Source organism: Apteryx mantelli, chromosome 28 (assembly GCF_036417845.1).
Source record: "Apteryx mantelli isolate bAptMan1 chromosome 28, bAptMan1.hap1, whole genome shotgun sequence".
In the NCBI taxonomy this organism is placed as follows: Eukaryota; Metazoa; Chordata; class Aves; order Apterygiformes; family Apterygidae; genus Apteryx; species Apteryx mantelli.
Window position 1 is genome coordinate 2020786 of NC_090005.1, and position 25187 is coordinate 2045972.

At 51.1% G+C, this 25187-nt stretch overlaps 1 protein-coding gene across 3 annotated transcripts in view; it reads right to left on the reverse strand.

Annotated features, from left to right (window-relative positions):
• MLLT6 (MLLT6, PHD finger containing) overlaps positions 1 to 25187 on the reverse strand; it is a 46525-nt gene that overhangs the window by 9740 nt on the left and 11598 nt on the right. For all 3 annotated transcript variants that reach the window (XM_067312193.1, XM_067312192.1, XM_013948477.2), the window contains exons 6-12: positions 24558 to 24651; positions 23084 to 23191; positions 13728 to 13826; positions 5731 to 5905; positions 4332 to 4928; positions 1825 to 2006; positions 921 to 1038 (exon numbers count right to left, since the gene is read on the reverse strand). In XM_067312193.1, coding sequence (XP_067168294.1) covers positions 921 to 1038; positions 1825 to 2006; positions 4332 to 4928; positions 5731 to 5905; positions 13728 to 13826; positions 23084 to 23191; positions 24558 to 24651 — 1373 coding nt within the window. The remainder of the gene's footprint in view (positions 1 to 920; positions 1039 to 1824; positions 2007 to 4331; positions 4929 to 5730; positions 5906 to 13727; positions 13827 to 23083; positions 23192 to 24557; positions 24652 to 25187) is intronic.

A 25187-nucleotide genomic window follows, 5' to 3' on the forward strand; every position in this document is an offset into this window, starting at 1 on the left:
GCCAGCATCAGATTATCCAAAGAGGACTGTGCTTTAAATCGCTTGTCACTCAGCATGACACTGGGTAGAATTTTACCTCCCAGGAGTTCAGGATCCAACATGCTGAGTTGCCAGCATTTCTGGGCTAGGGGAACATGACACAGTCGCACCACTAACTGCAACAACTGATAATCAGGAGGGTGTTTGTTTAGCTACTGGTATAAATCAAAAAAAAAAAAAGAAAGAAAAAAAAATCAGGCCCATTTTGTTTGGGGGCGGGGGGAAATCTTATGATGCTTCAAGTCTCCTGCTTATTAACCAGGCAACTTTCCAAGGAAAATGAATTTGCCTTGGTGGGAAAAAATGAGCAGTTTTAAAGTAACTCAGTGTTGGCACATTCACATTTGGAAGCTGAAAAGAGTGGATTTTGTTGCATCTCATGGCAAAGCCAGAGTGGAAGGGTAGAAAGTAAATCAAAACAGAAACTGAAGATGAAAATTTAGAGTGTAAGATATCTCCAATAAGGAAAAAAAAAAAGCTTATTTTTAGCAGTCTTCATATAAAAACAAATAATGCCAAACAAAACAAAAAAGTCACAGCAGTTTTCACTAGGTTTGCACAGCTTTAGTGTGTGAAATGACAACAAGTTTCTGTAGAGAAGGTTTTACATTCTTGCACTTTAGCACGTGTCCAGGGACACACGTTATCCAGCTGACACACCAGCAGATGTGCTATTGCAGGCCAGTACTTTGTTAAGGCAAACACAAGCACCCCCTGGCCAGAGTAAAAAGCCACTGTCCCCATCTCCTAGCTGCTGGCTTTCACACACAGGATGGGAGCAAGCAGGGAGGGGAGCTGGAGAACTATGAATGTGGTTGTCTTGACTCTTCCAGGGAGACCCCTTTGGACGTCCAAACTCACATACCTTCCGATTCACGTACCTGCCCGGCTGCTTTCCGACTGATTTAAGAGCGGGTTGATCGACAGCCCAGATGTGAGGGGGCTTCCAAAGATATGCGAGGAGGGAAGGCTAAACGTTGAACCTGCCAGTGAGAACACCTACATGGCAAAACAAGGAGAGAGAGAGACAGAGAGAAGTGACTTCCTGAACAGCTGAAGGAAAAGAGCTTTGCGTTATTCCATCTCTTCCTGACTCTTGAACCCAGCTTGGTCACAAGAGAGAGTGTTAAAAATATCTCATTGGAGGTCTCACTAGACAGCTGAAATTTTCCCAGCCTCATCTCAGAGCCAAGTGGGCTGAATGAGCTGCGTATCACTGGGGCTGCAAAACTAACTCTCTCCTCCCCGTAAAACACCCCTTGGTGAGCTCCCGACAAAGGACTAGGCCCTGTACGTCTCCCGGCACACGAGCAGCCCTCCTGGCTGGGTGTACGAGCCCCATCCTCCGAGTTATCCACACTGCAGAATGAAGGCAGGGTTGGCAGCGGCAGCACTACCCAGCCAAGCCGCATCCAAGTGGCAGGGGAGCAGTGGCATGGGACACAGCACACGCTGACAACCAGGCCCCAGGTCTCCGCCGCCTGAGCACTCTGCCCGCACTCCTGTTACAGTCAGAGAGAAATGGGTCCTTTTAGGCCACAATTCCTCTCACCCCAAAGCAGGTCACGTGGACTGCGATGCATAGCTGCCTACATCTTTCCACTGACCTGAAGGGAAGCTGCAGCTGGCAGCTTCCCTCCAAACTGGAGGAAGAATAACACTGTTCCCAAGTGGAAAAAGGGACTCCTCCGAGTCCACAAACTGCTCCTGCTCTGCCAGTGACTGGACTGTCCAATGCCCTCCTGAACAACAGTCCCTCACCTGCCCTGCTCCTGATGTTCTTACCTGCGTGGTGGAGACCGAGGAAGAGGAGGCTGGGATGGTGCTAGCAAAGGGAGACCGGTTGAGCTGTGGGAGAGACGACGTACCCTGGTGTGCCAGAAGGCTGGAAGAGAGGGGTGTACTGCACACAGCTCGGAGCACTCCACCCCCGTGGGAAATAGGGTCCTTGTTACTGGTGTAGATCCCTGCAAAAAGAAGAATGGCAAGGGGTGAAAATGGGCGTTAGAGTGTGCCACTCTTGGCATTCATGGATTTAAGGCCATCAGGGAAGACTGGACTATCTCCTCTGAGCTACTGCATGTTACTGGGATGGAGCTGTCACCCAGGGCCCCCTGCACAGGCTATGCTACAGCATGTCCCAAAAGGCATCCTGTGTCTTGTAGCAACAGGAACACTACAGACCTCCCCAGGGCAAAGCTGGCCTAATTCATCCGATCAGCAGATTGAACCGCTGCAGCAAGAAGCCTGCCTGTGTCAGAGAAACACGTCTGCATTCAGGGTTTGCACCACTGTCTTTCTACCACAGTAACTCTATCACCATGATTTCCTTAATAATGTCAATAGGTTCTAAGATAAGGCATTGGCTGAAACAATCCCTCTGAGGTTTAGATTTGAGCCCTGTGTGCCACAGGTGAAGTTTTGGGGGTGGAGAGTAGAAGTGCATTGAGGCCTACAGCTTTGAGCACCCCTGGATTTCGGGTGCCCTTCCCACCTCGGTCAGACGGTGCAGGGCAAACACCTCTCCCAGCATTTCTTCTGGTACATGGGCAATCAGGTCTTCGTGGTCTAAAGAATCTCTGGCTCAACTTCCCCCAGAGAGGAACCCTCCGAAAATGGAGGCCCATGAGCAGCAGCCTGCAGGACACCGAGCGCTCCCCTCCAACAGCCTCTGGGCCAGCAGCGATGGCCCGGAGGCAGCTGGTTTTTTGTCAGGCTTGATCTCAGAATGGGAGGGTGACACCAGTGCACGGAATCAAATGCAGCATGTACTTTGGCAGCTCATGGCCAGGCCTGCAGCGAGGGTGTTGACAACCCGCAGCTCTTCTGCCAAAAGGTATCTAAGATTCTTTCAACCTCGCAACCCTTCCCCCATCCCTCGTTTGCTCACCGCACCCCAATACATCCGACAGGGAAACCACAGGATAAAGTGACTTGCCAAAAAGCACAAGTCAGTGGCAGAAGGGGGTGGAGGACTCAGAGTCTCACTCTCTGCTGCCTGTTCTAGCCAGGAGGCCACACTCTTGCCAAGCTAACCTGCCCCTTTCCACGATGCCCAGAGACCGAGGTGTGGCAAGGCCAGAAAAATGAGGAAGGAAGGGCGAGGAGATAGCTGCAGAGGGAGGGGACCCATCCGACTTCCCCATCCGCTCAGGCATGCAGTGGAGGCAGTGCCCAAAGCCCGGTCCTCCAGAGCCTTGCCAACATCTCTGCTTAAGAGAAGAAGGGGAGAATGAGACTGCGGGGCCTGGCAGCCATCCGCCCCTTTGAAACATCCCTTTGTTGTTCCGAGGGAGGGGAAAATACGGCCTAAGGTTATGATTATGGAAGTTGCATCAATTGTTGCAGCTCCTCTCTTCTCTCAGCTCTTCGGCAGCAGCGCAGACAAATGGGCCACAGCTCCCAGGCGCACACAACAAAATTATACCCGCCCCCGCCCCCCCCCCCCACAATTTGACCTAAATCAGAGCATCTGCAAACAACCCACAATAGACCGATGACAAGTTCTGCTGCCAGAACAGTGTCAGACCTCAGCCCCAAGCAGCAGGCCCCTCCTCTGCCCACTGCCTTAACCCTTTCCTGCCACACATCCCGGCTGCCCTCATCCCAGCTCTCTGGGATGGGAACTCAGGCCGGGAACAGCTGTAAGCCTCTTGGTGTGGTTACTGGTGTGCAAGTCCTCCAACACTAAGTGGACGTGGTCAGACCAGGATGATAGGCGTTGTACCGGCGCTGACTCTCAGAGAGAGGCCAGAGGCCATTTATCCACATGAAGCAGTTTTAAGTAACAGGAGCAGTATTGGTAAAAGTAAGGTAACATACCCAAACGAGGTGAATTGGAACAAAACTCTTGATAGACTAAGCCTCAGTCTGACATTCACTGGCTCTCGTTTACAAGCAGAGTAGAACTAGGTAAAGGTTTTGCTTTTAAAAGAGGGGTTAAATCTGAACCACTCATGAGATTCCCTCATTTGGGGCCAGAGTGTGACTTCTCTGGTTTGGCCCGTGAAGCTGAAGTTTTACAGTACTCGAGCAAGAAGGGCTTGAGTTGTCCCCCAGCTCAGATCTGCAGCCCAGCTCCAAAGAGAGGAAAAGCTGACCCAGAGGAGACTCTAAGATGAAGGCCAGGATGGAAAGGGGAGAACCAGACCAGGATTTTTATAGCTCCTAGGACTGAATCAAAGGGATTGGACCCTATGCAGACACAGGTTCGGACACCAGCCAAACGTGATGCTGGAGGGAGTAGGGTTGGGAAGAACCATGCACAACTGGAACCCTAATGAGCAACATACCTGAACCCAGCAGTGGGGACTCCATGTTGAGGCTGGGCAGGTTTCCTGTGTGGCTGAAAGACCGTGACGAGTTGCCGATGCTGGAGCTAACAAGAGAGCCCCCGGAGAAGGGTGACGAGGAGGTGGATGTAGACCCAGCCAGCTGGGCCCCCAAAATCTCTTTGCTTTTGCCCCCTTTCGGCCTGCCAGGCCCATGCTTGTTTTTCTTGCTACCTTTGTGCTTCTTTTCCTTCAGCACCTCTCCCTCTTCAATGCTGAGAGAAGGCATGCGCTTGTGGCTGCTGCTGCTGCTACCACCACTGGCCCCGCTACTCCCCACTGAAGGGCCGCTCACAGGGTTTGAGGCCTTGTAGTCCACAGGGGAAGCATCACGGCCTCTCTGCTGGCTCACCGCAGAGGTGGAGAAACGCATGATGGAGCCGAAGCCCGAGAAGATCACCTTCTGCTCAAAAACATCCCCCTTCTGGCCTTCATACAGAGGGGAGCAGTGGGAAGAAGAAGAGGAAGAGACAGGCTTCCGGTACTTCTCGTCCTCCTGCTCAAGCTTGGGGAATGTCACGAAGTCCTGGGAACACTGCAAGGAGCTGCAGGAGGTGCCTGGGGGGAAAAGCAGAGAAGGAGATGGAGGAAAGCCCATGATGGCAGTAACTCAGCCCATGAGGCAACAGGAGCATGACTGCAATGCAGGTCATCTGGCATGGGCCAGCTACTGAGCTGCAGGACATCTGTCACACTCCAGCCCCTGGTCCCCTCCACCGCTGCTCTGATGCTCTCTGGCAGGCACGAGAGGTGCCCACCAGCAGGTTCATCCCAGCCAGACATGCTCATCTCTGCCCCCGAGACCCTGCATCATCGCCATCCCTCCAGCCTTGTTTAGGCTCCCAGGACATGAAACATGCTAGCGGCTACAGCGACGGCCCATGAAAGAACTCAGCAAGGTCAGAGCAGATGGGAGTCCTGCAAGGCTTCGACTCAAAGCTCAGGGCAGCCTGGACATCAGGCTTTGGCTCAGGTCTGTCCCCTAGAACCCCTTAAAGCGCTGCAGCAGACAGTAGCGCCTAGGGAGGAGAGGGCAGGTGCTGCCCGTACTGCCTGTGCGCAGTACCCCTTCCCTCCTCCCTGCGCTCAGACATCTGGATCCATTTTCCCTTGCAGTGCAGCAGGCCTGCACAGGAAGGGAGCTGTAACACTCCCTTGACTTGGTTATTCCTTCTGTGCACGGAGCTAGTAGCAATGAGACTTTTCCCTTTCTCTTCACGGGATTAAAGAAATAGCAAAGTTTCACAGCACTAGGTGGTGAGCAGGTGGGTATCTTTATAGACACAGAGATACCAAGGAAGAGCAAAGCAAAACACCACCCCATTCACCCCTCCCTCCCTTGCTTCTTCTTGCCCCTTACCTGCAGGTTGAAATGTCCCACTGGATGAAGCTGAGCTGAAGCCAGTCGAGCTTTTCCCACTTCCCGTCTTTTTCCCCTTGTGGCTGCTGCCATGGCTTGAGGACTTCTTGCCTTTCACCTCCGACCTGCCGACCTCCGAGGTCTCTTTGCTCCCCTCATGGTGGCTGGTGGAGCCCTAGTAAACAGCAAACAGAGGGGTGGCTCACTCAGGCCAGATGTGGCCACAGCAGGGGCTCTTTTTACCAGTTTCCCCTTAAAAGAAGTAATTGCCCTCAAAGCAATGGCTAGGTCACATTACTCAAGAATAGGAAGGAGAAAAAAAAAGGCAACACTCCCCTCCACTGCTGCTCAGTGGCACCAGGTTTTCTACTCCTATGGGTTACACTCATCCCATCTAACTGCAGGAAATTAAACAGGGCACCAGCAATCAGGGCACAGACACCACAGGTTCTCTGCATTATCAGCAGAGAGGGGCATCCACCTTTAGAGGGTTCTTCAGCCCAAACAAAATCTGTATTTGAGTGTGATTCAAACATATATCCCAGCTGCATCTCTCAGGTGTGGTATTCCCTGCAAGGTCATGGCACTTAGGGGCAACTTGCCCTTCCCTGTACTGCAATAGGAGTTTCTGTGTGTTCCCTAATGCATCCACTAAAGCACCTCCACTTCCAACCTGAGTCCTGGCAGGGCCAGGGACCTTCCCAGGAATCTACTGCACCAAATGTTTCGCACAGTGATATTATTAGAGCAATATGACCATGCAGTGACAGATGCTATCCTAACCCCACGTAAGCCTGCATGAGACAGAGAGGCAAGAGGAATAAAGAGGCTGGCCAGATGCTAGGAAATCCAGGAGCCTGGGATGAGACAGAGAAGTGTTGGAGTTTAGCAAAAGGAGAATGGAACAAACCAAAACCCAGATCCCTCGGGGCACCCACACTAGAATGTGAAACCTTCACCTTCAAGTCACTTCAAAGCCAAACAGTGTTCAAAGATCACTTCTTCCAAGATATTACTTTAACCAAATCATTATCATAGATATGGTTCTAATGTGATGGCCATAGCCCAAATTATAACACCTGTAAACAGAAACACCTTTTATTTCTTACTGAGGAGCAGATAAAAGGAAGATACAGAGAAGACACCTTTCTTACATGCCACTGACCCTGACTCCAGACGACCTCTTCTTAGGGAGAGCTAAAGAAAAAGGGGCTTGTAATGCACATTCATGAATGCCCAGATAAAAATCTTTCCCCATTCCTCCCACATGGTTTAATTACTCTGTACAATGTAACAGCTGGCAGCCTAACACACACCAGATGTGCCGGGAATTTGAAAGACAGGAGGAAGGGAGTGGTGGAAATTAGCGGGGGGAAAAGGGGGAATCTGTATTTTCTCATCACAGACTCCTGGATGTAGGAGATTAAGCCTTCTTGATTTACGATCTCAGAGGGAGCATGAAAATCTTTCCGACTTCCCACATCTGCCTGGGGAGGGAAGGGAGAGCAGTGTCTAGGGGCTATGGGAAGCCCTGAGACCGTTCACAAAGTCACAGGGACAAGATGTCTCATGTCTCAGCAGAAATGCAAAGTCCCAAATTTTCCCCCCATAAATTCACCTCTTTGGAGCTTTGTACTAGGTGCATGAAGCCACAGAAGGGCAGGGAGAAACCACATAAGAAGACATGTTCTAAACCCAGAGTGTCAAGAAGGGACTGCTGGGCAAGTAATGAATTAGTGCAGGGTGGAAGGGGGAAATCCGAGCTGGGAGATAAATCTTGACTGCAATATTAAAGACAAAAAAAAGAGGGGAAGAGAGGCTGAGCTGGCTCAGCCGAAGGCAGTGACTAGAACAGAGACACTCACCTGTGGGGCTGATTTGACCTCAGAGACCTCCCTGACAGACTCCCAGAGACCTCGGAGGCAGGATTTCAACCACCTGCTGCCAAATGCTCTCCTAGATAGAGTGGTGTTTGCCAAATAGGTCACGGCAAACAGATCTGCACAGCACTGCCACAAGCCTTCCTCACCATAATGGACCCTTCTCCAGCAGCTGTTCCAGAGAGCCTGAGTTTGGGGCAAGGGCCCAAGTCTTGCAACCGAGGAGCAAAGAGAGGGAAACCGAAACCACATTAAATCACTTCCCCTCTCTGTGCCTCTATTTCTTCCCCACTTTGCTCAACGGAGCCCGTACGCTCTGTGAGGCAGCGGAGCCTTCCAGGAGACACACGTGGAGCGCCAAGCACAGCAAGGCCTTGATCTGGCGGGGAGGGTCTGCTGCCACAATGCCAGTATTAATAACAGTAACAAGGGGGTCAGTCCCATCGCCTCCCTAACGAAGGAGACTCTCCAGCTCAGGGCTGCTGCCTAGAGGGAGCAGGACAGAAGTCTGCTTGCCAGCTGCTTGCCTTGCGCATTAACAGAGGCCTCCTTGGTCTTTGGACCATCAGCTTGTCTCCAGCATGGAGATGTGTGTGTGCTCGTGCATGCACGCACACACATGAACGTTTTGTGTGTGCTGCAAACAGGTGTGTGTGGGAGGGCAGGCTGCAGAGAAAAGAAAATAGGGAAGTGCTGAGAAGTGAGAGATCTCTTTCAAAATGAGGCAGCAGTTACATGTTGAAGATCTGTTTAAAGCAACCAAGTGAAAAATGTAACCAGAATAAACCTGCTGTCCCAGCTGGAGGTGGAAATCTTGGAGGGAAACTCCTGCCTATACCCGTGAGCTGGGAGAAGTGAGGCGAAGTCAGGCAGGCACCCGAGCACAGGCATGCACGCACCTCCTCCCCCCGGCGCTCGCCGGCCCCCGAGGAGCTGTACCTGTTTCCTGGCCTCTCTGTGACACTGTGCAGCACCCAAGCTCTTCATTCATTAATTTATTTATGGGAAATCAGAAGAGCATCTCTTTGCCTCCTGATTGGCGGGACGAGCTCCTAGAGGGAACCACTGACGAAATACAGAAGGGGTGGGGGAGGCTGGTACAGCGTCGAAAACACAGAGCTGCTTTGCCCTGGATTAAACTACTGGCAAGGGGAAGCAGGGAGGATGCAAACAATGAACAAGGCGACGGGAGCGGAGCTCCTCCAGCCCACACACAGCAGAGGCATATACTGAAGCAGCCACCCAAGGAGACAGTAGGAATCAGGTGCCTTTCCGTACTGGATCACTAGGTAGAGGTCAAACAAGTCTCCGTCAGGAGCTTTAGGCCTGTCTAAGTGCTTCTGTGAGCCACTCACAACCTTTACTGCGTCCCTTCCCTCAGCCCCACGATCAGGCAGGACTGTGCTACTGCTCTTTATAGGTAGGGACGGGAGACAGATGGGCTGAAGACCAGATTTTTAAGTCCTTCATGTCACTGGCAAATTCCCACTCATGTCAGGACAAGGGATGCTGAAAGGCTTAGGATTCTTACCGCAAATATCCATGCTGAGACATGCTTTGATTTTACCCCATCACAGCGACTGCGAATTTGCCTGAGCCAGGCACAGTGCAGAGGCTCCCGGGATCTGTCAGCTCCAGGCCTGCTGGTAGACGCTGAGAGCTCAAATGACAGTGGGAAACCTGGAAAGCCTCCCTGCCTCCGGTGCCTTCTCCAGTCACACACTCTTCGCCCTGCTGTGCTCCCTCTCCCAGCACCTGACCGGCAGCGGGTGGGTGCGGGGAGGCCTTGGCATCCATGGCTTAGATTACAAAACCCAGAGCAAGCCAGATGTTTCAGCCCAAAACACGTAGCATGTGTGAGTGTGTGTCAACAAGTGATCATGATGTCTGCAGCTGGCAGAAGGAGGCAGCTGGGGTGGCTTGCAATCCTGCAGATTTACTGCAAGTGCAGCAGACAGCGGCAGGACGGCTACCTGGGGGCATTTGCAGGGGGAGAGAGGAGACCTGGTGGCTGTTAGCACGCTCCGTAACCTGGATAGCCAGCACCAGGCACCAGCTACACCGAGAGCTCCTGAGCACAGAAACCGTGCGCTGAATTTGTCTTGCGGTGTGTGACTACAGAGTCAGAGCAGCCCTGGCTTCCAAGACTTACTGGTGAGACTCACTGCTCCTCCCCTGCTGCCAGCCCCTCCTCTGCCCCAGACTGCCCGCGCTAATGCCATCTTTCCAAGAGGCTTTGCAAAAGCTTTACTTCTTGGCTGTGTTTTGAAGTTTTTGGATGCATCCCATGAAACAGGCAGAAGCTGTTACTCGGAGGGCAGGTTTTCTGCCTTCCCCGCGCTCCCCCAAAGTCAGTAGGAGCTGCAGATCCAGCACAAATCCTCTCTCTACAGCCTCCCCGCAGTCCATCCACGCCCTGGTCCAGGAGCACCTCTGGGGAATTTTCAGTGCGTCAGCTGCTCCGCACGCTCCATCGCAGGGACGCTCCTGTCGTACCCCATAAGCCAGGCTGCCTGCCCTGCTTTGTGAGCAATGAAAATTGCATCGCCCAAAGACACTTTTCAGAGGCACAACGAGCGTTCAGAAGAGGTGTTACGAAGAGTCATTTGCATGCTGTAAACTCACACCCTAGTTTCACTTTCCGGTGTAGATGAGAGCTGAGGCCACCACTGTGTTTTCAGCATGTTTATTCCCAGAACCCACTGAGCAGTAAGGCAGTGAGGGCTTCTCACTGCACAGATGGGACAGTGAGGCCTGGTAGAGTCCAGGTGTCAGATATTAATAGTGTTTAGGTTCCTAGAAGATGCAGGGAAGCACTCAGTGAGACATTCAAAAATCTGGCACAAGTCAGAGGTCTGGCACAATTCATTTCAAGAAGAAGACTGAAACCACATCAAAGATACTTCTTCATAACTAAATGGTTCAAGAGGGGAGCACAGGGTGGGTGACGTATTAGGTGAAAATTGGAACTGAAAAATAAATCTGGATTGCAAAACTAAAGAAATATATTGGATATTGAAACACAGCTGCCTGTGGCTAGCCCCAGGCTACTTTTAGGCTGGCCGAACCGGGAGCGGACTGGAGTGTGGCGTCAGGCACCGCTAACACTGCCCATGGCCTGGTGGCCAGTGCCTCCCTGCAGTGCGCCCGCAGTCCCCGCTGCCCATGGGGCGAGCGGTGCCAGGGCCCTTCTGCTGACTGACTAATGCAAGTTATGTGGCAGGATAGTGGGATGAGCTGCCTCTTTACGGGAGGAGCTGGCAGCCAAGGAGAAATTCCTCAGCCCAGTGACATTCAAAATCCAGTTGTCATCGGTACTTCCCCGAGCCCTAAAGGTGGCTTGGGAGATTAGGCTGAAATAGCACCAGTGTCACTCACAGGCAGCAGGAGAGTCTGGAACAGACGGACAGGAGGATCAGCAGGTAGAAAGCATCGTTCCTCCTGCTCCTTGTTGCTGGCACCAAAACACTAGCGAGGCTCAGCACCTCCAGCCCAACCCGCCAGCTCCAGTACAGCCTATGCACTGGGACGGGAATCCAAGCCTCATCGGATGCGGTGCCACCTTGGCAACCGTGCATGCAGCACGGCAAGCTGGCAGCATCAGTCTGGCCCGGATGCCAAGGGCTGCGCCAGCCTCCTGTGTCTCTGCACGGCTGCTCTGGGCTGGCGCCTTCTCCCAGACGCCTGGAGACGACTGTCTGCCCTCGCTGCCGCCGGCCATGGGGGCCTGCTCTCACCCAGCTGCTCCCCACAAAAGACCTGTGACTGTGTCACCTGCAGGGTTGATCCCTGGGGAGTTTATGCTCCGGTTCACTGGGTAACTTGGTGGTTCTCAGGACAGGAGAAAACCATGGAGGGGATAAAAGAGTTGCCCAAGATCTTACAACAAGCAAGTGGTGAAGAAAGGAACAGACTCCAGCTCTCTTCAGACTCTAAGAACTACTAATCTAAGACCCACAAAGGACAAAGATGGTTTTGGCTTTGAAGAGGAAACCTGTGTGGACACGCTACCTTAGGGCATCTCAAGGTTTTACATTAGACCAACCAGTACAACGTTACATTTGTGCAACTATCTAGAAAATCTCATGCAACCGTCGACTGAGGGGTTTGTAGAGGGTTGTAGCAGGCTGCTGAGCAGCCCTCATTGATCCAGAGTGGGAACCTTTGGTCACAAGGAGCTTGAACAATGTTTTGGGATCTATGCACAAAAAAGCAAGGGAACATACTCACTGTTATGAGGATTAATAATAACTCCCTAAGGAAACACTAAAACCTTGTCACTCAAGCACAGCTACAGTAATTAGGGTCTCCTAAATTTTAGCTTACAAAGAGTTGAAAGCTGCCTGTAAAACTGAACTACACCGTTCCCTCCTTATTTATAAAAGTCTGGCAGGGCTCTGGAGGAGACAGTGGGTAATTGTCTAACAACTACTCTAGCTGGCCAAGAATCAGGTTTTGGATTTCAGTTTAGCTTGAAAATAATCTTCTTAAGCCATCAGTTCCTGACAGCTCTGTTAACTGGGTGAATCTGCTACTCCCAAAAGTCAGAGCTGAGCTGCCCTAACCTGATTACAGGTAAGCCAGGAGCAATCGCAGCTCAGAGGATATTCCTCCCTTCTGTCCCACTGCAACTTTCTGCTTCTCCCAGCCTGAGACCCATGGGGCATCTCTTCCCCATTTCCGGGTTTAGCTTCACAAAGAACATAGAAAATTCTCTTCAAGTTTAACCCAAAACAGCCCTGTGCTGATCTGCAGGAGCTTCCGTTCCTCCACACTGCCCCTGCACTGCTTCTCACACATGAAGATACTGCCAGCCTGGCAATTTTAATTTTCACAAGGCAGCTCTGCCATGGAAAAGACACACGAGCCTTTCCAAGTAGCATTTCTGTGCACAAAAGGACACCCCTGGGACACACTGTTTATTTGTTCTAGCAGGAGCCAGCCCCAGTTCTACTCTCACTTATACCAGAACAGGCCTGCTAACGAGTAGCTTTAGTTTACTTTCCCGATACAGAGAGGAGAGTATGACTCCAAAGGTCAAGGTGCTGGAGTAACCTCACTTGTTCCCTGACCCAGTACAAGTGCAAACTCGGCCTTCACCTTGTTCCATGCAAGTTTGAGGCAAGTTCCACTGTGTCTATTCTGCTTTACTGGAGTTTGGAGCTGGCACAAATTACAGAAAACTCAGGGCTGTTCTGATTTACAGCCAGGTGCAAAAGCCCAAGTCAGCAGCACGGCTCCAGGAGTGAACAGCAGAAATACACTGATATCCTGACCATGCCCCACCAGTCCCACGAACCCTGGGCATGGGGCAGAATCAGGGCAGAATAACCCACACAATCCAGGGAGGTCTTCCCAGTGGGGCACCGGGCTGCCTCTATACCTTGGGAGCAAAATAGGCTGCCATGCTGTACCTCTCCGCCTGAATTCTCCCTGAAATGGAGAGCCTGGTGGGGTATCCCGAAGCTTCATCAGGCCCACTGATAAATGGACATGAAATGCTTCGAGAGCACTGGGCAGAAGGAATTAGTGAAGGGTCAGTGTTACTAAATGGGACTCAGACTCCTGTTGTCCCTAATTACCACACAGTAAAGCTACCTCTATTATGCATTTGAAGACCTTCCGTGCTTGTAAGATTGTCTGGTTTTTCCTCCCAGCTATATCACTTTGTCTAATAAAGAATAACACCTCCTCCCACAAGCCTTGCCTTGCTTATCCACCTGCCTGAGCTGTTTACAATGTGGCAGTAGAAAAGGCCAAAGCATGGATATTTATCTATTCTGCTCTATTCTGAGCTTTAAATCTGAACATCTGCTGCAGAACAGGCTGGCACTTACAGTTCAATCACTTGGGAGTTTAGCTTCATGATTGTGTCGTCAGTGCTGACAGAAACCAAGACAGCTGCCATGTTAAATTCCCAAAGTGGGCGTTGAGATGGGGAGTCAGGCAGAGAGAGCAAGAATGTGACAAATCAGGAATCAAAATAAGTGGACAAAGCCCGTTCTCAGCTCCTCTGCATTGTCCTTCCCACTTCCTAGCAAAGCCAGTGTCGATAGTTTCCGCCGCCCTCCCTCTCTCCGCCCTCATCCTCACATTAGCATCCTGAGGGTTCAGTACCTTCTCCGGCGCAACGGGGACCGAGGATGGCGTAAGGCTGGTGGGAGATTCCGGACGTTTTTTGTGCTTCTGTTTAGGTCTTTCCTTGTCCTTCCGACTCTGCAAAAGAAACCAGAGAATACTGGAAGGCTAACTTTTCCTCTGCTGAGAATAGCAGTTGTAAGGGAAAAGAAAGGAGGGTGTGTAGGGGTGGATTTACAACCATACATTCATATTCCTCTTTCCTTCTCCACCCAGCCACACAAGCCCAGTATCCCCTCCCCCACATCCCAGCTTCTGGCTGGGAGCGTCCCACTATCTCTACCCCAGCTGCAGCCAACATCTGGAGTGCAGAATATCAACAGAAGCCCCAGAATCAGTTTATGGTAAGATGATAGGGAAAGATTTAACAAGCTCTGGCTGGTTTCAAGAAACCTGAGCTTTCCTCTTGCTATTTCCCCAAAGGGGCTCTGTGCCCCCTTGCCCTCGCGCTCTACCTTCTTCAAAGGTTTCTCAGATCCACCCTGTACAGTCCATGGAAGGATCCTGTTTTCGGCACATGCTGCACATGCACAGGTAAGGAGATCAGTCAGTGGAGATCTCAGAAACTAGGCTTGAACCTAACCCGGAGATCCTCCACATTTCCCCTCCCAACAGACAACAGCTGGTCCGGGTTCATCTCTGTTAGCAGGAGCCAGGCTATTTAGTTTGATTTCTTCATCCTGTTTTTTCTCTCACTAAAGCGTCAGTGAAGCCAATGGGACTCTCCAGATTGCAAACCAAGGAAAAATCATGGCCTGAGAAACACCGAGTCCTGGTTTTATAATCTCCTGGGGAATAAACTGTAACCAAGGTGACTGTTCTTATGTGGTGCTTTATAGATGTTTGTGCTAAAACCGAGATGATCTCAGTGGATGGACATTACTGAAAACGTGGAGCTGTGCAGAAGGCTGTGGCTCCCACTGAAGCCAGTGGGGTCTGCGGGTGCCCGGGCCATCTGGCAAACAGGATGGATGGACAGAGCAGCACGCTCCAGCAAGCACTCTCACTTCCTCGCTGTCCCTCAGCTGCATGTTCCCACGCAGACACACTCAGCGAACCACAAGAGCTTTTCTGTGCTACTGATCTCAGCTAAAGATGGGGCCTTCTTGGCTGAAGCTGCAGAAACTTTTATGCGCAGTTCCAGACTTCCCAGTTTGGTCGCTGGTGTGTGGGCCAAGAGCTGCTGTCACACATATACCTGCACGAGATGCAGGGCTTAGAAAAATCCATCCTCTTGTTTCTGAGACCTTTCTGGGGGAAAGGATGCTTATTCTGGTACAACTCCCTCACTATTCTAGAAGCTGAAGCAGAGCCCTTATTCTGGGCTGAAGGTGTGTCCTGTCCATGGGAGTTCATCGATTCTCCAGAAGGATGTTGATTGCTTCCTCATGCAGGCAAAGCCCTGAGGCTACAGCTGCCACCATATGCCAAAGATGGGATGCTGTCTGAGGGAGGACGCAATTGCAGCACATATATGAGATTCATAGTATGTTTTTTGAAGACAGAAGTGTCTGGAATAATTAGTTCAGGAGACAATAAGCTAGATGGGAAAAAAGGGGCATGAGGAGGGTCAGGGCAGGAAGAAAAGGCTAGAGGAAGCAGGAAGTGAAGCAGAGGTGAAGCAAAAGCGCTCCAAAAATCAGCACCTTCCACTGTGGTTTTGGCTGAATTTTCAAGGCACTTGGAGAGGAGGCCCACGCTGCAGCCAGCAGCGACTCTGCTCTCATTTCTCCTGGTGTAAATCTGCCACAGCAGCTCTCACCGACACCAGCTGGTGAGGAAGGGAGGCAAATCCAGCCTAGAACTTCACTGCACTTGCTGAGTACCCAACCAAGTATGAGCAATGCTGCCAGCACCCATCACTTTATCACAAGACTCCTGATGTCTAGCATTTCTGCTAAAGCTGTTCAGTTCCTGAAACAACAGCATTCTGTGAGAATCTCTGTTTTCTTTCTTTTTTTTTTTTTTTTTGTTATGTACATTTCTAGCTTTGGCAGTGAGCAAGGAAAGCTTGTGAATGTGATTTCTACAGACCAAGTACTGAAAGACAAATTCAAATGAATTCCTTACTAAAATCTCAGAATGTTTTAAAGGCTTGGGGCTGCTAGTGCTATAAATGCTGACTAAGTCTCATGGGCCTTCTAGGACAGGAGGATGGGGAAAGTGGCCCAGACAGTTAAGTGTCTTGCCACAGACCATGTGCATATCAGTGGCAGAGCTGGAACTGGTAGTTCATTACTCCAGTAGTAGCAATAATTTGCACTCACTTAATAGCACACAGCAGAGGGTTTCAATGAGCTCAGGAGGGGTGTTTAATAGGTACATCTCATTTTACAAATGGGGAAACCAGGGCACAGGGGATGAAATAACCTGTGAAGCTTTCACAGAGAATCAGCAGAAAAATCAGGAAAAAAAGTCAGGGATCCCAACCCCACCTGGATACACTTGCCTACTTGCAGATGCTGCCAATGCCACTCACAGAAGCTAGAAACAAAACTAGAAACAGGAGCCAGACACCTCATTACAATGCATTTCGCCAAATAACTGCACAAACCCAGGTCCTAAAACTTCCTGACTACCACAAAACTTATTTTCTCCCTTTCAGCCCCACCGAATCCCAAATGTATTTCAGTCACGAAGGTGCAACAGGAAGGAATTTGATACAATGCTGCAAATGCCAGCAGAGACAGCACTACAATCATCTAATTTCCCCCGCTGTGGTCAAGATGAAACAAGTCAGAGCCAAGCCATTTTTGGTTAATGGCAATGAACATATACACACTTACACACGCACATGCAAACACACATGTGCATGTGGGGGGAAAAGCAAAAACATCATGACTGTCACCATACTGAACAATAAAACTTCCCAGAATTTCATTCTGATGGCAACAACCAAACTCACATCCTCCAGCTCCCAAATCTTGGCTGTCTCCTGCCTGAAAATCTCCCTTCACTGTCAGCAATGCAGAGCGTACAACCGCTAACTGAGCAGTCCTCTGCTTGTATGTAGGAGTGCATACATATGTACATATTCAGCAAGAACCCAGCCTGCACAATGGGGACCAGATTTCTGGAACGCCTCAGCTCCCATTTAGATGCTTGAATAAATGGTCAAGTTTTCCAAAAAGCTCAGCACTGGTATTGAGTTCTTTTGAAGATCTGGGCCCAACTACATGTGCCGAGCAACCGCACTTGAACTATTTAGAAAATCTGTCCCACAGAGACCAGTCTCTGTGCTCTGCTCAGAGGGCTGCACTGAAACCAGAACCACCGCAGCTAGATGAGGAGCCCGACTGCTCTGTCAGTGCAAAGAGCCGCAGGCCGTGCCTGCAGGCACACCTTGCTCCTCGCGGTGCTTTCCAAGCACTTCTCCCCTTCCCACTCCTCCTCCTCTTGCAGGCTCCTGTGTCACCCTGCTCGGGCAGGGCAGAAACCCGCAGGCCCCGGAGGCCAGGAGCTCTCTGGGCTGCAGCCAGCTGCCCTGAAGTTTTGCCAGAGCCCGGATGCTCGCTGCTTGTGCGCACTCAGGAGTACCCGTCTCCCACCCTCATGGGTCCAGTTACTCTCCAATATTTTTGGGTACTCAGCCAGGCAAAAGGATGTGACACCTGCTCCAGTATTATCGGGGAAATGCACTGCCCTGGGTTAACACTGCACATCACTTAACCCCGTCACCCAGCGGGTGTCTTGCAGACGGGCCGGGCTGCACGCAGACCTAGGCGCTGCTGGGAAGGTTGTGCTGGCTGCCCACAGAGACAACGGCACTGAGGCTGTCACACTACGTGTCCCCCCCTGGGTATCCTGCCTGTGTTGACAGGCACTCAGACAGCCTGGGGCATTCCCCAGCACGCCCCAGAGGCATTTAAACGTGCGGGTTCCCTCCAGGAACCGGAAGGCTCCAAATGCTTCCTGCAAGAGCCACAGGGTGCAAAGGGACCGGGGAGGGCAAGCGCGAGAGGAGGGAAGCAGCGCTCTCAGCTGCCTGTCAAGTCCCCCCTCCCCACCTTGCTTTCCTGTCCCAGCACCTCCTCTCCCCTGCACACACACACTCTCCTCTGCGAATCTTTACAGGCAACTTTACAGACGGTGCAGCCACTGGAGCCACTGCCAGCAGCCCTGCCTGCCTGCAGAGCCCTGCCCGGCTGTGCCATGGAGCAGGGGCCGGCAGGACTCAGGGGAGGAGGAGGAGGAGGAGGGAGGGAGGATGCCCTGTGAGGGCAGGAAACCTTTGAACGCCCCCTCCCATCCCTGCAAGCAAAAGCCGAGCCCTACCTTGCAGCCGCTCGGCGCTCCCTGCTGCAGGCTGCCGGGCTGGGCGAGCCGCGGTCTGCAGGGAACATGAACCTGCCCCCAGCAACACGCTGCATAGGAAGCGAACTCTCCCCGTGCGGGACTGAGCAGCTGGGGCTTGGCATGTGGGCACGGAGCAGGCCAGGCCTGCGGCGGGGGGAGCGCGGCCGCATCGCGTCGGGGGCGTGCCGGCGACACAATCTCCCTCCGAGCTCCTCGGCGCAGGAGGAACGAAACGGGATCCCTCGCTGCCAAAAAGGGCTGTGCACAGCTCCTCTTGCTCCCCCCACCGCCGCCTCCCCTTCCTGGAGCCCCCTCTTCTCATCTGCTGGACACCAGCAATTGGAGCATTGAAAGGAGCTTGGGCAGGGGAAGGAGGGAGGGCAGAGCCGGGAGCTGGGAAGAGCCAAGCGGGCTCTGCTGCTCCCTCCCTCCTTCCCAGGCTCTCTGAACTCCCTCGCCTGGAGGAGGAGGAGGAGGCCGGGCTCCGGGCTGCAGCCATGGCAGCCGCGGGGAGGAGGAAGGCAGCCGGGGGCAGAGGGGCACTGTAAACCCCTGTCTCCAACCTCGCTTGTGCCACGGCTGCTCCGGGCTCTCGGGGGTTGTTTTGCATTCAGCAGGGGCAGAAATGCCCTCCGAGCGCGTGACAGTTTTTGCTCAAGGACACACGAGCAGCCCTAGCCGGGCTCTGCACTGTGCCCTCAAACTGGTGCTGCACCCCCTGCTAAGCGGCGGGTTTGCTGGGGACAGCTAAGCGCCTGCCCAGAGAGGCGGTTGAGGACGCTATAAAACAAGGCTTCTATGGTTAGATTAGAAACCAGCTTTAGGTGCAGTCCTCCTTCCCCTCAAAATCTGCGCTGGTCTTGCAAGCAGTCATCTGCATCCCGCTTGGAAAAATGTCCACTTTGCCCTTTGGCGCCTGTGTGGAAACAAAACTCCAAGAGGCGGACCTGGGTCACCAATTTAAATGCGAACACAAAGCCCCTCACAAAATCCGCCGGGTTTAGTTTTCAGCCCGGCACAACTTCTCCACTGTGCGAAATCTGCCAGGCCAGATCCTTGGCTCGTTTCCTCCGCTGGCATCAGGTCTAGACAGACTGGCAACGGCGGCGGGGAGAGGCGGCTCTGCCGTGCATCTGCTCGGCCACCACGGCACCGGCGGCTCGGGCACTGCTCTGGCCGGTGCCAAAGGGCGCAGGGGGACAGGACAGCCACAGCCCTTACACCTCGCTGAAGTCACCCGTGTGGCTGAAGTTCAGGAGCTAAAGGTGTGTTAGGATTTCTGTACCTGGACCCAAGGTACAACTGCAGGTGGCTTTATTTGCTCCAAGCGCCTCTCTCTCTTTTCCATGTCCCTGGAAGTCTCCAGGCTGCTCCTCTCATAAGGATGTCCCATATCCAAAATAAGAGGCCCCTGATTTTGGTCCTGGGTTCCAGGTGTTCACTAAGAACAGCACCAGCTGCGTGTCTCTCCCCGTGCGGTATATGCCTAAAAACGTTGTAGCGTTTCAGAGAGGTACGTGCTTCCGTCTGTTCTGGGTGTGACAAATTTCATCCACGGAGCATGGTAATTTTTTTTGCAAGTTTCAAGCAGACAATATAGGTGACAGAACATCTGTACTTCATTCAACCCCTGTGCGTCATCCAGCATTTTCTTGGTATTTAGCTATTGTTTTCTTTCTTTTTTTCTTTTTTCTTTTTTTAAACAAACAAACGCTGCAAAGGCTCCCACAGGGTAGAGCGCACATATTGCAATACCAACACCAAAGAAATAAATGGTGCTGGCTTTGCTCAGGCCTGCTATGTTCTGAGGAAAACCCAAAGCCTGGAGCTCTCCCATCTTCAGGGCGGCACAGAAGGAAACGCTTGAGTTGGTATCATCTGCGCCTGCAAGGGGCGGGGGATCCCAGCACCGGCGTGGAGTCCCACATCACAATTGTCCCTTGTCCCGCGGAGAACAAGACTCTTCAGAAATGTCGAGCTATTATACAGCAGGGTTTAGGAATCCAAATCCTGAGTCTTTACTCTCTTACTACTCCCACTGAAGCCACTGTGTCAAATCCTCTGCTCCTAACTTAGTCATTACTGCAGGCAGAGTTTTCCTTCAGCAAAGCCTAAGTAAACAGTCACGGCCCTAAATCTGCGAGTGAGCTGTCAGGCACGGAGCTCCTTGCGGAGCGGAGAGCCATCGGAGAGCCATCGGCACTGCAGCTGGGGGACTCACGCAGGTGCTCTGGCCTGTCTGTAAGAGTTCGGCTCCCCTGCGACGCATCCAGCTCCGGGGAAGGGGCCAGCCGCCGCACCGCCGGGCGGGCTCAAGAAGAGGAGTCGGTGTCCTTCAGGTCAGCGCCGCAGCACACCCAGTTCCCCTGGAACGTGCGCAATCAGATCACGCACTGCTAGTCACGTACTCCGAAGCCACGTGGGAAGCAAAGGCTTAACCCCCTCTTCGGGTGCCCCTTCCAGTGCTCCAGCCCCGCACAGCCAGACCTTGCTCCCGGCACTTCACAGCTGCTCCCAGACCTGTGAACTACTGGGCACCTCTGGAAGCAGGGAGTGCTTTCCTTCTCCTGTGCATCTCAGCTGCTTTACACACTTTTGGGTGCCTTTGCACCCCCTTTCCGTGCCGATTCCTTCTGTGCAGGTGGAAGGTGATGATTTTGCACTTGCATGGCCCCCTGGACAGGCCCCTGGATTTGCTGCTCGCAAACACAGCATGAGCCATCGGGAGGGGAGAATTCCTGCACATTTGTGAGGAACCCAGAGGCTAACATTAGTGGCAAGCACCACTGAAAAGCCTATAAATAAATCCATATTCCTCCTGTTTTCGCTCTCCCCCTGGCGCTGACCTGCTTTCCAGCTACAGCTTGGAAACAGCACCTCCCCTGCTCCTACCTGCCAGCCACGTGACCGCGCTCCCACCCCCATGACCAGAAGCTGTGTAAATATAGAAACCCTCTTGCAGTCCCCAGCCTCAGACTTGCACGTCTGTCAGTTATAATTACAGCTGAGCTCTCCAAAGCTGCTGCCAATCACCCCGATCCTGCCCTCTCCCCCACCCCCTCCGCCTGGTTGTTGGCTAAAAATAGCACATTCCAGTGCAGCGGTTCACCTTGTGCCAAGCGCTCGCTCGCCCTGTCCATGGCACAGATGCTCTTTCTCCCTCCTGCCTCCTCCTTTCCTCACAGCAGCTGAATATACACGAGAAGTAAATACTCCCAATCCGATCGAGCCTTGTCGACGGTAGGAAATTTACTGACTTGATGTCAGCAACGGGGTATGCATGACTTTGTACGTGCGCTCTTGGAAAGTGAGGTTTGCCTTGTTTGCCCACGTATCAGGTACAGTTTGGGCAAGCTTCCCAAACACAAAATGGGCATGTTGGGCAGTGTTTCAAACTGGATATAGAGGGATTAACCTCTGTAAATAAAAAGAGCAAGGATGACTTTCATGGCAACGCAGTTTCTGGACTTTCAGCTGGGCCTGCCAGGAGGGTGCCAGTTGGTATTAGCTGATGGCCATATTGCTTTTGAAAGCCTGGATGCCCTTGTCCCCTGAAAACTGGGCTGAGATCCATCAGACTTATTCCACATAACCCACTGGAGTGCCATCAGGCTGTTCTGGATGTGGGTCACTATCATTACCACTCAAATTCATTTGTTTATTTGTTGTGAGGATGCCTACTGCAACAAAAAGCAAACAAGCAAACAAGAAGTAAACAGCTAGGCACCTATGGCGAGACTTAAAAGATTCACACTGTGATGTGCAGGGGTATCACCATTTCTGTTTATATAACACGGTAAATTCGGCTGTCAATTATAGTGGAATATATTCAGAACCTGGCCCATAAAGTATTAAAAAGATAACTGACCATACAGAAAGTATCCCTGTAAAAGTTATTTCTGCTTCAGATTCTATACCACTGTTTTGGATAGGTGGGGTGCAAAAGAAGGCAGCAGTATGATGTTGGGTGTTCTTCATAATGCAAAAGCTCTATTCATCAAGGGATAGGGAAGATTTTTTATTCTGTTAACACTTGCCCTAGAACCTGAATCCTCCAAAGAGTGTGTGTCCTGCCTTTTAGGGCAATTTATTGTTACAAATAATAAATAGCCCACAAGCTTCTGGCCTCCTCATTTCTTTCTGTATAGACTCTTCCACACTGGAACCTGTATCTCTCCCAGAACCCAGGACTTTGCTTGAGATTCTGCATTACATGTTTGCTGCTGTTTTTCTTTGAAATATGAGCCTGTGTCACATGAGTCAGTTGGTTAATTATGAACCTTGGTGTGCTGTTAACATGTCCTGTAACATTGCAGCATTTTTGATGAGTATATCTTAACCAGCAGAGTTAAATAAAAAACTACCATACCAGGCAGACCTGGCATGTGATGCCCTTCTAAATAATTGTTAAATGAAGGTAAGTTATTTTCACAGATAAGACTTGAAGCAGGTGGAATCCCCATGACTGACTCACTGTGACTAATAAAATACTTTCCATATTATTACTAATTATTGTTGTTGCCTACAATTAAACTGCTGGCTGTGATACAGATTACTAATCAGTATCTTTTCCTCCTTTAAAACTTGAACTCTGGGATCAGAGGACAATGACCTTCAGTTTATGTTCTCTAGCTGCTGCATTTAAAACCACAGCCCAAAGTGCTTCCACACAAGTCAACTGATCAACTCAGTAGCTCGAAGCCACAGCACAATGTCATCCTCAAAGTGGGCCAGCCACAAGATAGAAAGGGAAAAGTCACACATTTTATAGGCATGTTCTGCTAGGACCCCTCTGGCATAATTTGAACATGCAAATGTGGCTTCACATTCCCCAGTGGCTGTGCTGCTCTATTTGCATACACGTTTCTAGAGGCCTGTTTAAAAATGCAGCCAGTGTTCAAATCTCTGACTGTGAAACTCTTTGCAGAGTCAGAGTTCACCTGAAGAGCTATCAGCGCTCTCTGCAAACTCTTCCCCTTCTCACCTCCATCCCATGTGACTCTGCTTTTCTGGATTGACAAACGCTGGGCAGCTCTTACCTTCTTTGGCCTTTCGTGGTGGGATACATGCTTCTCTTGAGCAGGGGACGTGGATCGGCTCCTTCTCCCAGCAATGAAGGAGCTACCACCAGAGTGACGCGAGGTCTTCTGAGGTAAGTGGGGAAGGGGAGAGGAGATGGAGAACAGAAAAATAAAAAACAAAAAAGAGAGAGAAAACAGTGCCTATAGATTCCAGCTTTCACTGTTACAACAATGTTATGGTAAAGGGCTTGTCTACAACATGCAGGACCAAATTCTGTGTGTACCAGATGCCCAGCCTGGTTCCTAACGGGGGGACTCACAGTGGGCACAACTAACAGGTTTACAAACAGCATGTAAGTCTAACTCCCCAAACCCTGGGTTCTTGGTGGCCCACGCACAGCAGCACATGCAAGAAGAAAGGCCCAGCTGCTGGGAGAGTGCTCTGTAAACAAGATGATAAATGGTAGCAGCAACATTACTTTGACAAGCCAGTCATCCTGAACAGCCGTGTCCGGCTTTCAGCACCAAGCCTAAACCCGTGATATGGGCCCTCAGCAACAGCCAATGCTCAGGCACAGGGGTGGGGGGGTTGTGTGGACAGATGCCCTGTTCTCAGACTCCAGGTATTAGCAGAACTCCTGCCACCTATCTCAGCATCATCAGACTTGATATAGAGCTACACTTGTCTTGGATACTGAGGGTATCTGAAAGGCAGGGAAGGTGTCCTCCGGTTTGACTTGGAGGAGAAGCTGAAGACATCAGTTACTATATGTGACAGCACTGATAAGCAGGAAGGAAAGTGGGAAAGGCCAGAAACAAAGGAGCCACTGAGACATAAAGATGCAGTGAGGGGATCAAGTTTCTTTTTTGCTGGAGGGGGGACTACAGGTGTCTACTAATTATGCAGAAAAGGAAAAGGGTTCTTCTCCTCCTAGTCCTGTAATTAATAGGGGGAAATCCTTTGCTGCAAATATTCTCCAAATGCTGAATAGCTCCAGGTCTCCTCTGGGCTGCTTCCATCCTCAGGCAAAAGTTACGATTGTTCTGCATTACAGGCTCCTGCACAAGGTCCCTGAGCTATACCTCTAATTCTCTGGAACATCAAATACCTTGGCTGCTCTCCTTTCTAGTTTCACACTGCCCCTTGCACCAGAAACAGTGCTTTAGCATCTTTTTTCAAAGAGAAAACATCCCTTTGACTTCTTGGGGCTTGTCTTTCAGCCATATAGAGAGGGCCAGGGAAGCCCAAGGAGATGGGAAGAATTCAACCCCTAGTTTTGAAAACAGGTCTAAAGATGCTATAGAAATGCAAGATCTATATTAATCCTTATTCCTAAATGACTCTGCCTGAATGGCAGAAAAGGGAAGCAGGCTGCAGACCTTGTTTATATGTTCTTGGCATTTCTTGTAGTTCCAGGCACAGATACAATCTAGGATGAAGATGATGCCTTACATGTGACAAAAAATCCACTGGAGGGATGAAGAGACTCACCATTTTATTGAAGTGGTACTTGCAGTAGCCACAATATTTGACATTGTCGACTTCTAGGACTTCCTCTTCACATAAGAGGCCAGCCATCTGGGCACTGAAATACATACAGTCAGGAGGCAGATAAAGCAAATTGTACAGCCAGACTACATAGCCCATCAACAGGCGAACAATTGTTCAGGATACCCAGGCAGGGCTTGGAGTCTCCTGTCCTGCTTGGCAAATGGTTTGCAAGGAGGGAGGAAAAAGTTCAGCATATTTTTAATTCAAATTAAGATCTCTGAAATTCTGAGTACTTTTCTACCAGATTGTGTTGCAATTTCTGTTTTTCTTAAGGCAGGCCTGGGGGACCAGTAACAATTCCAATGAAAGATGCATCATGAACAAGGAATTCATGTAAAGCTGGGAATCCCCCTATTTTCCAGATAGACAATGTTGTTTTCAGGCTACGAGGCTACATGAGGATATCAGCCCTTAAAATCACATCATGTAGATGACACTCTTGCATGTGCTCTGCTCGAGAAAGAACATTCCTGGACTGTGACTCATCTCTTCTCTTCTTGTATTCCACACAGTCCTAGGGAAATCCCCACCCCTTCATTCTCCCCAGGGAAGGCTCGCTGGTGAAATCTC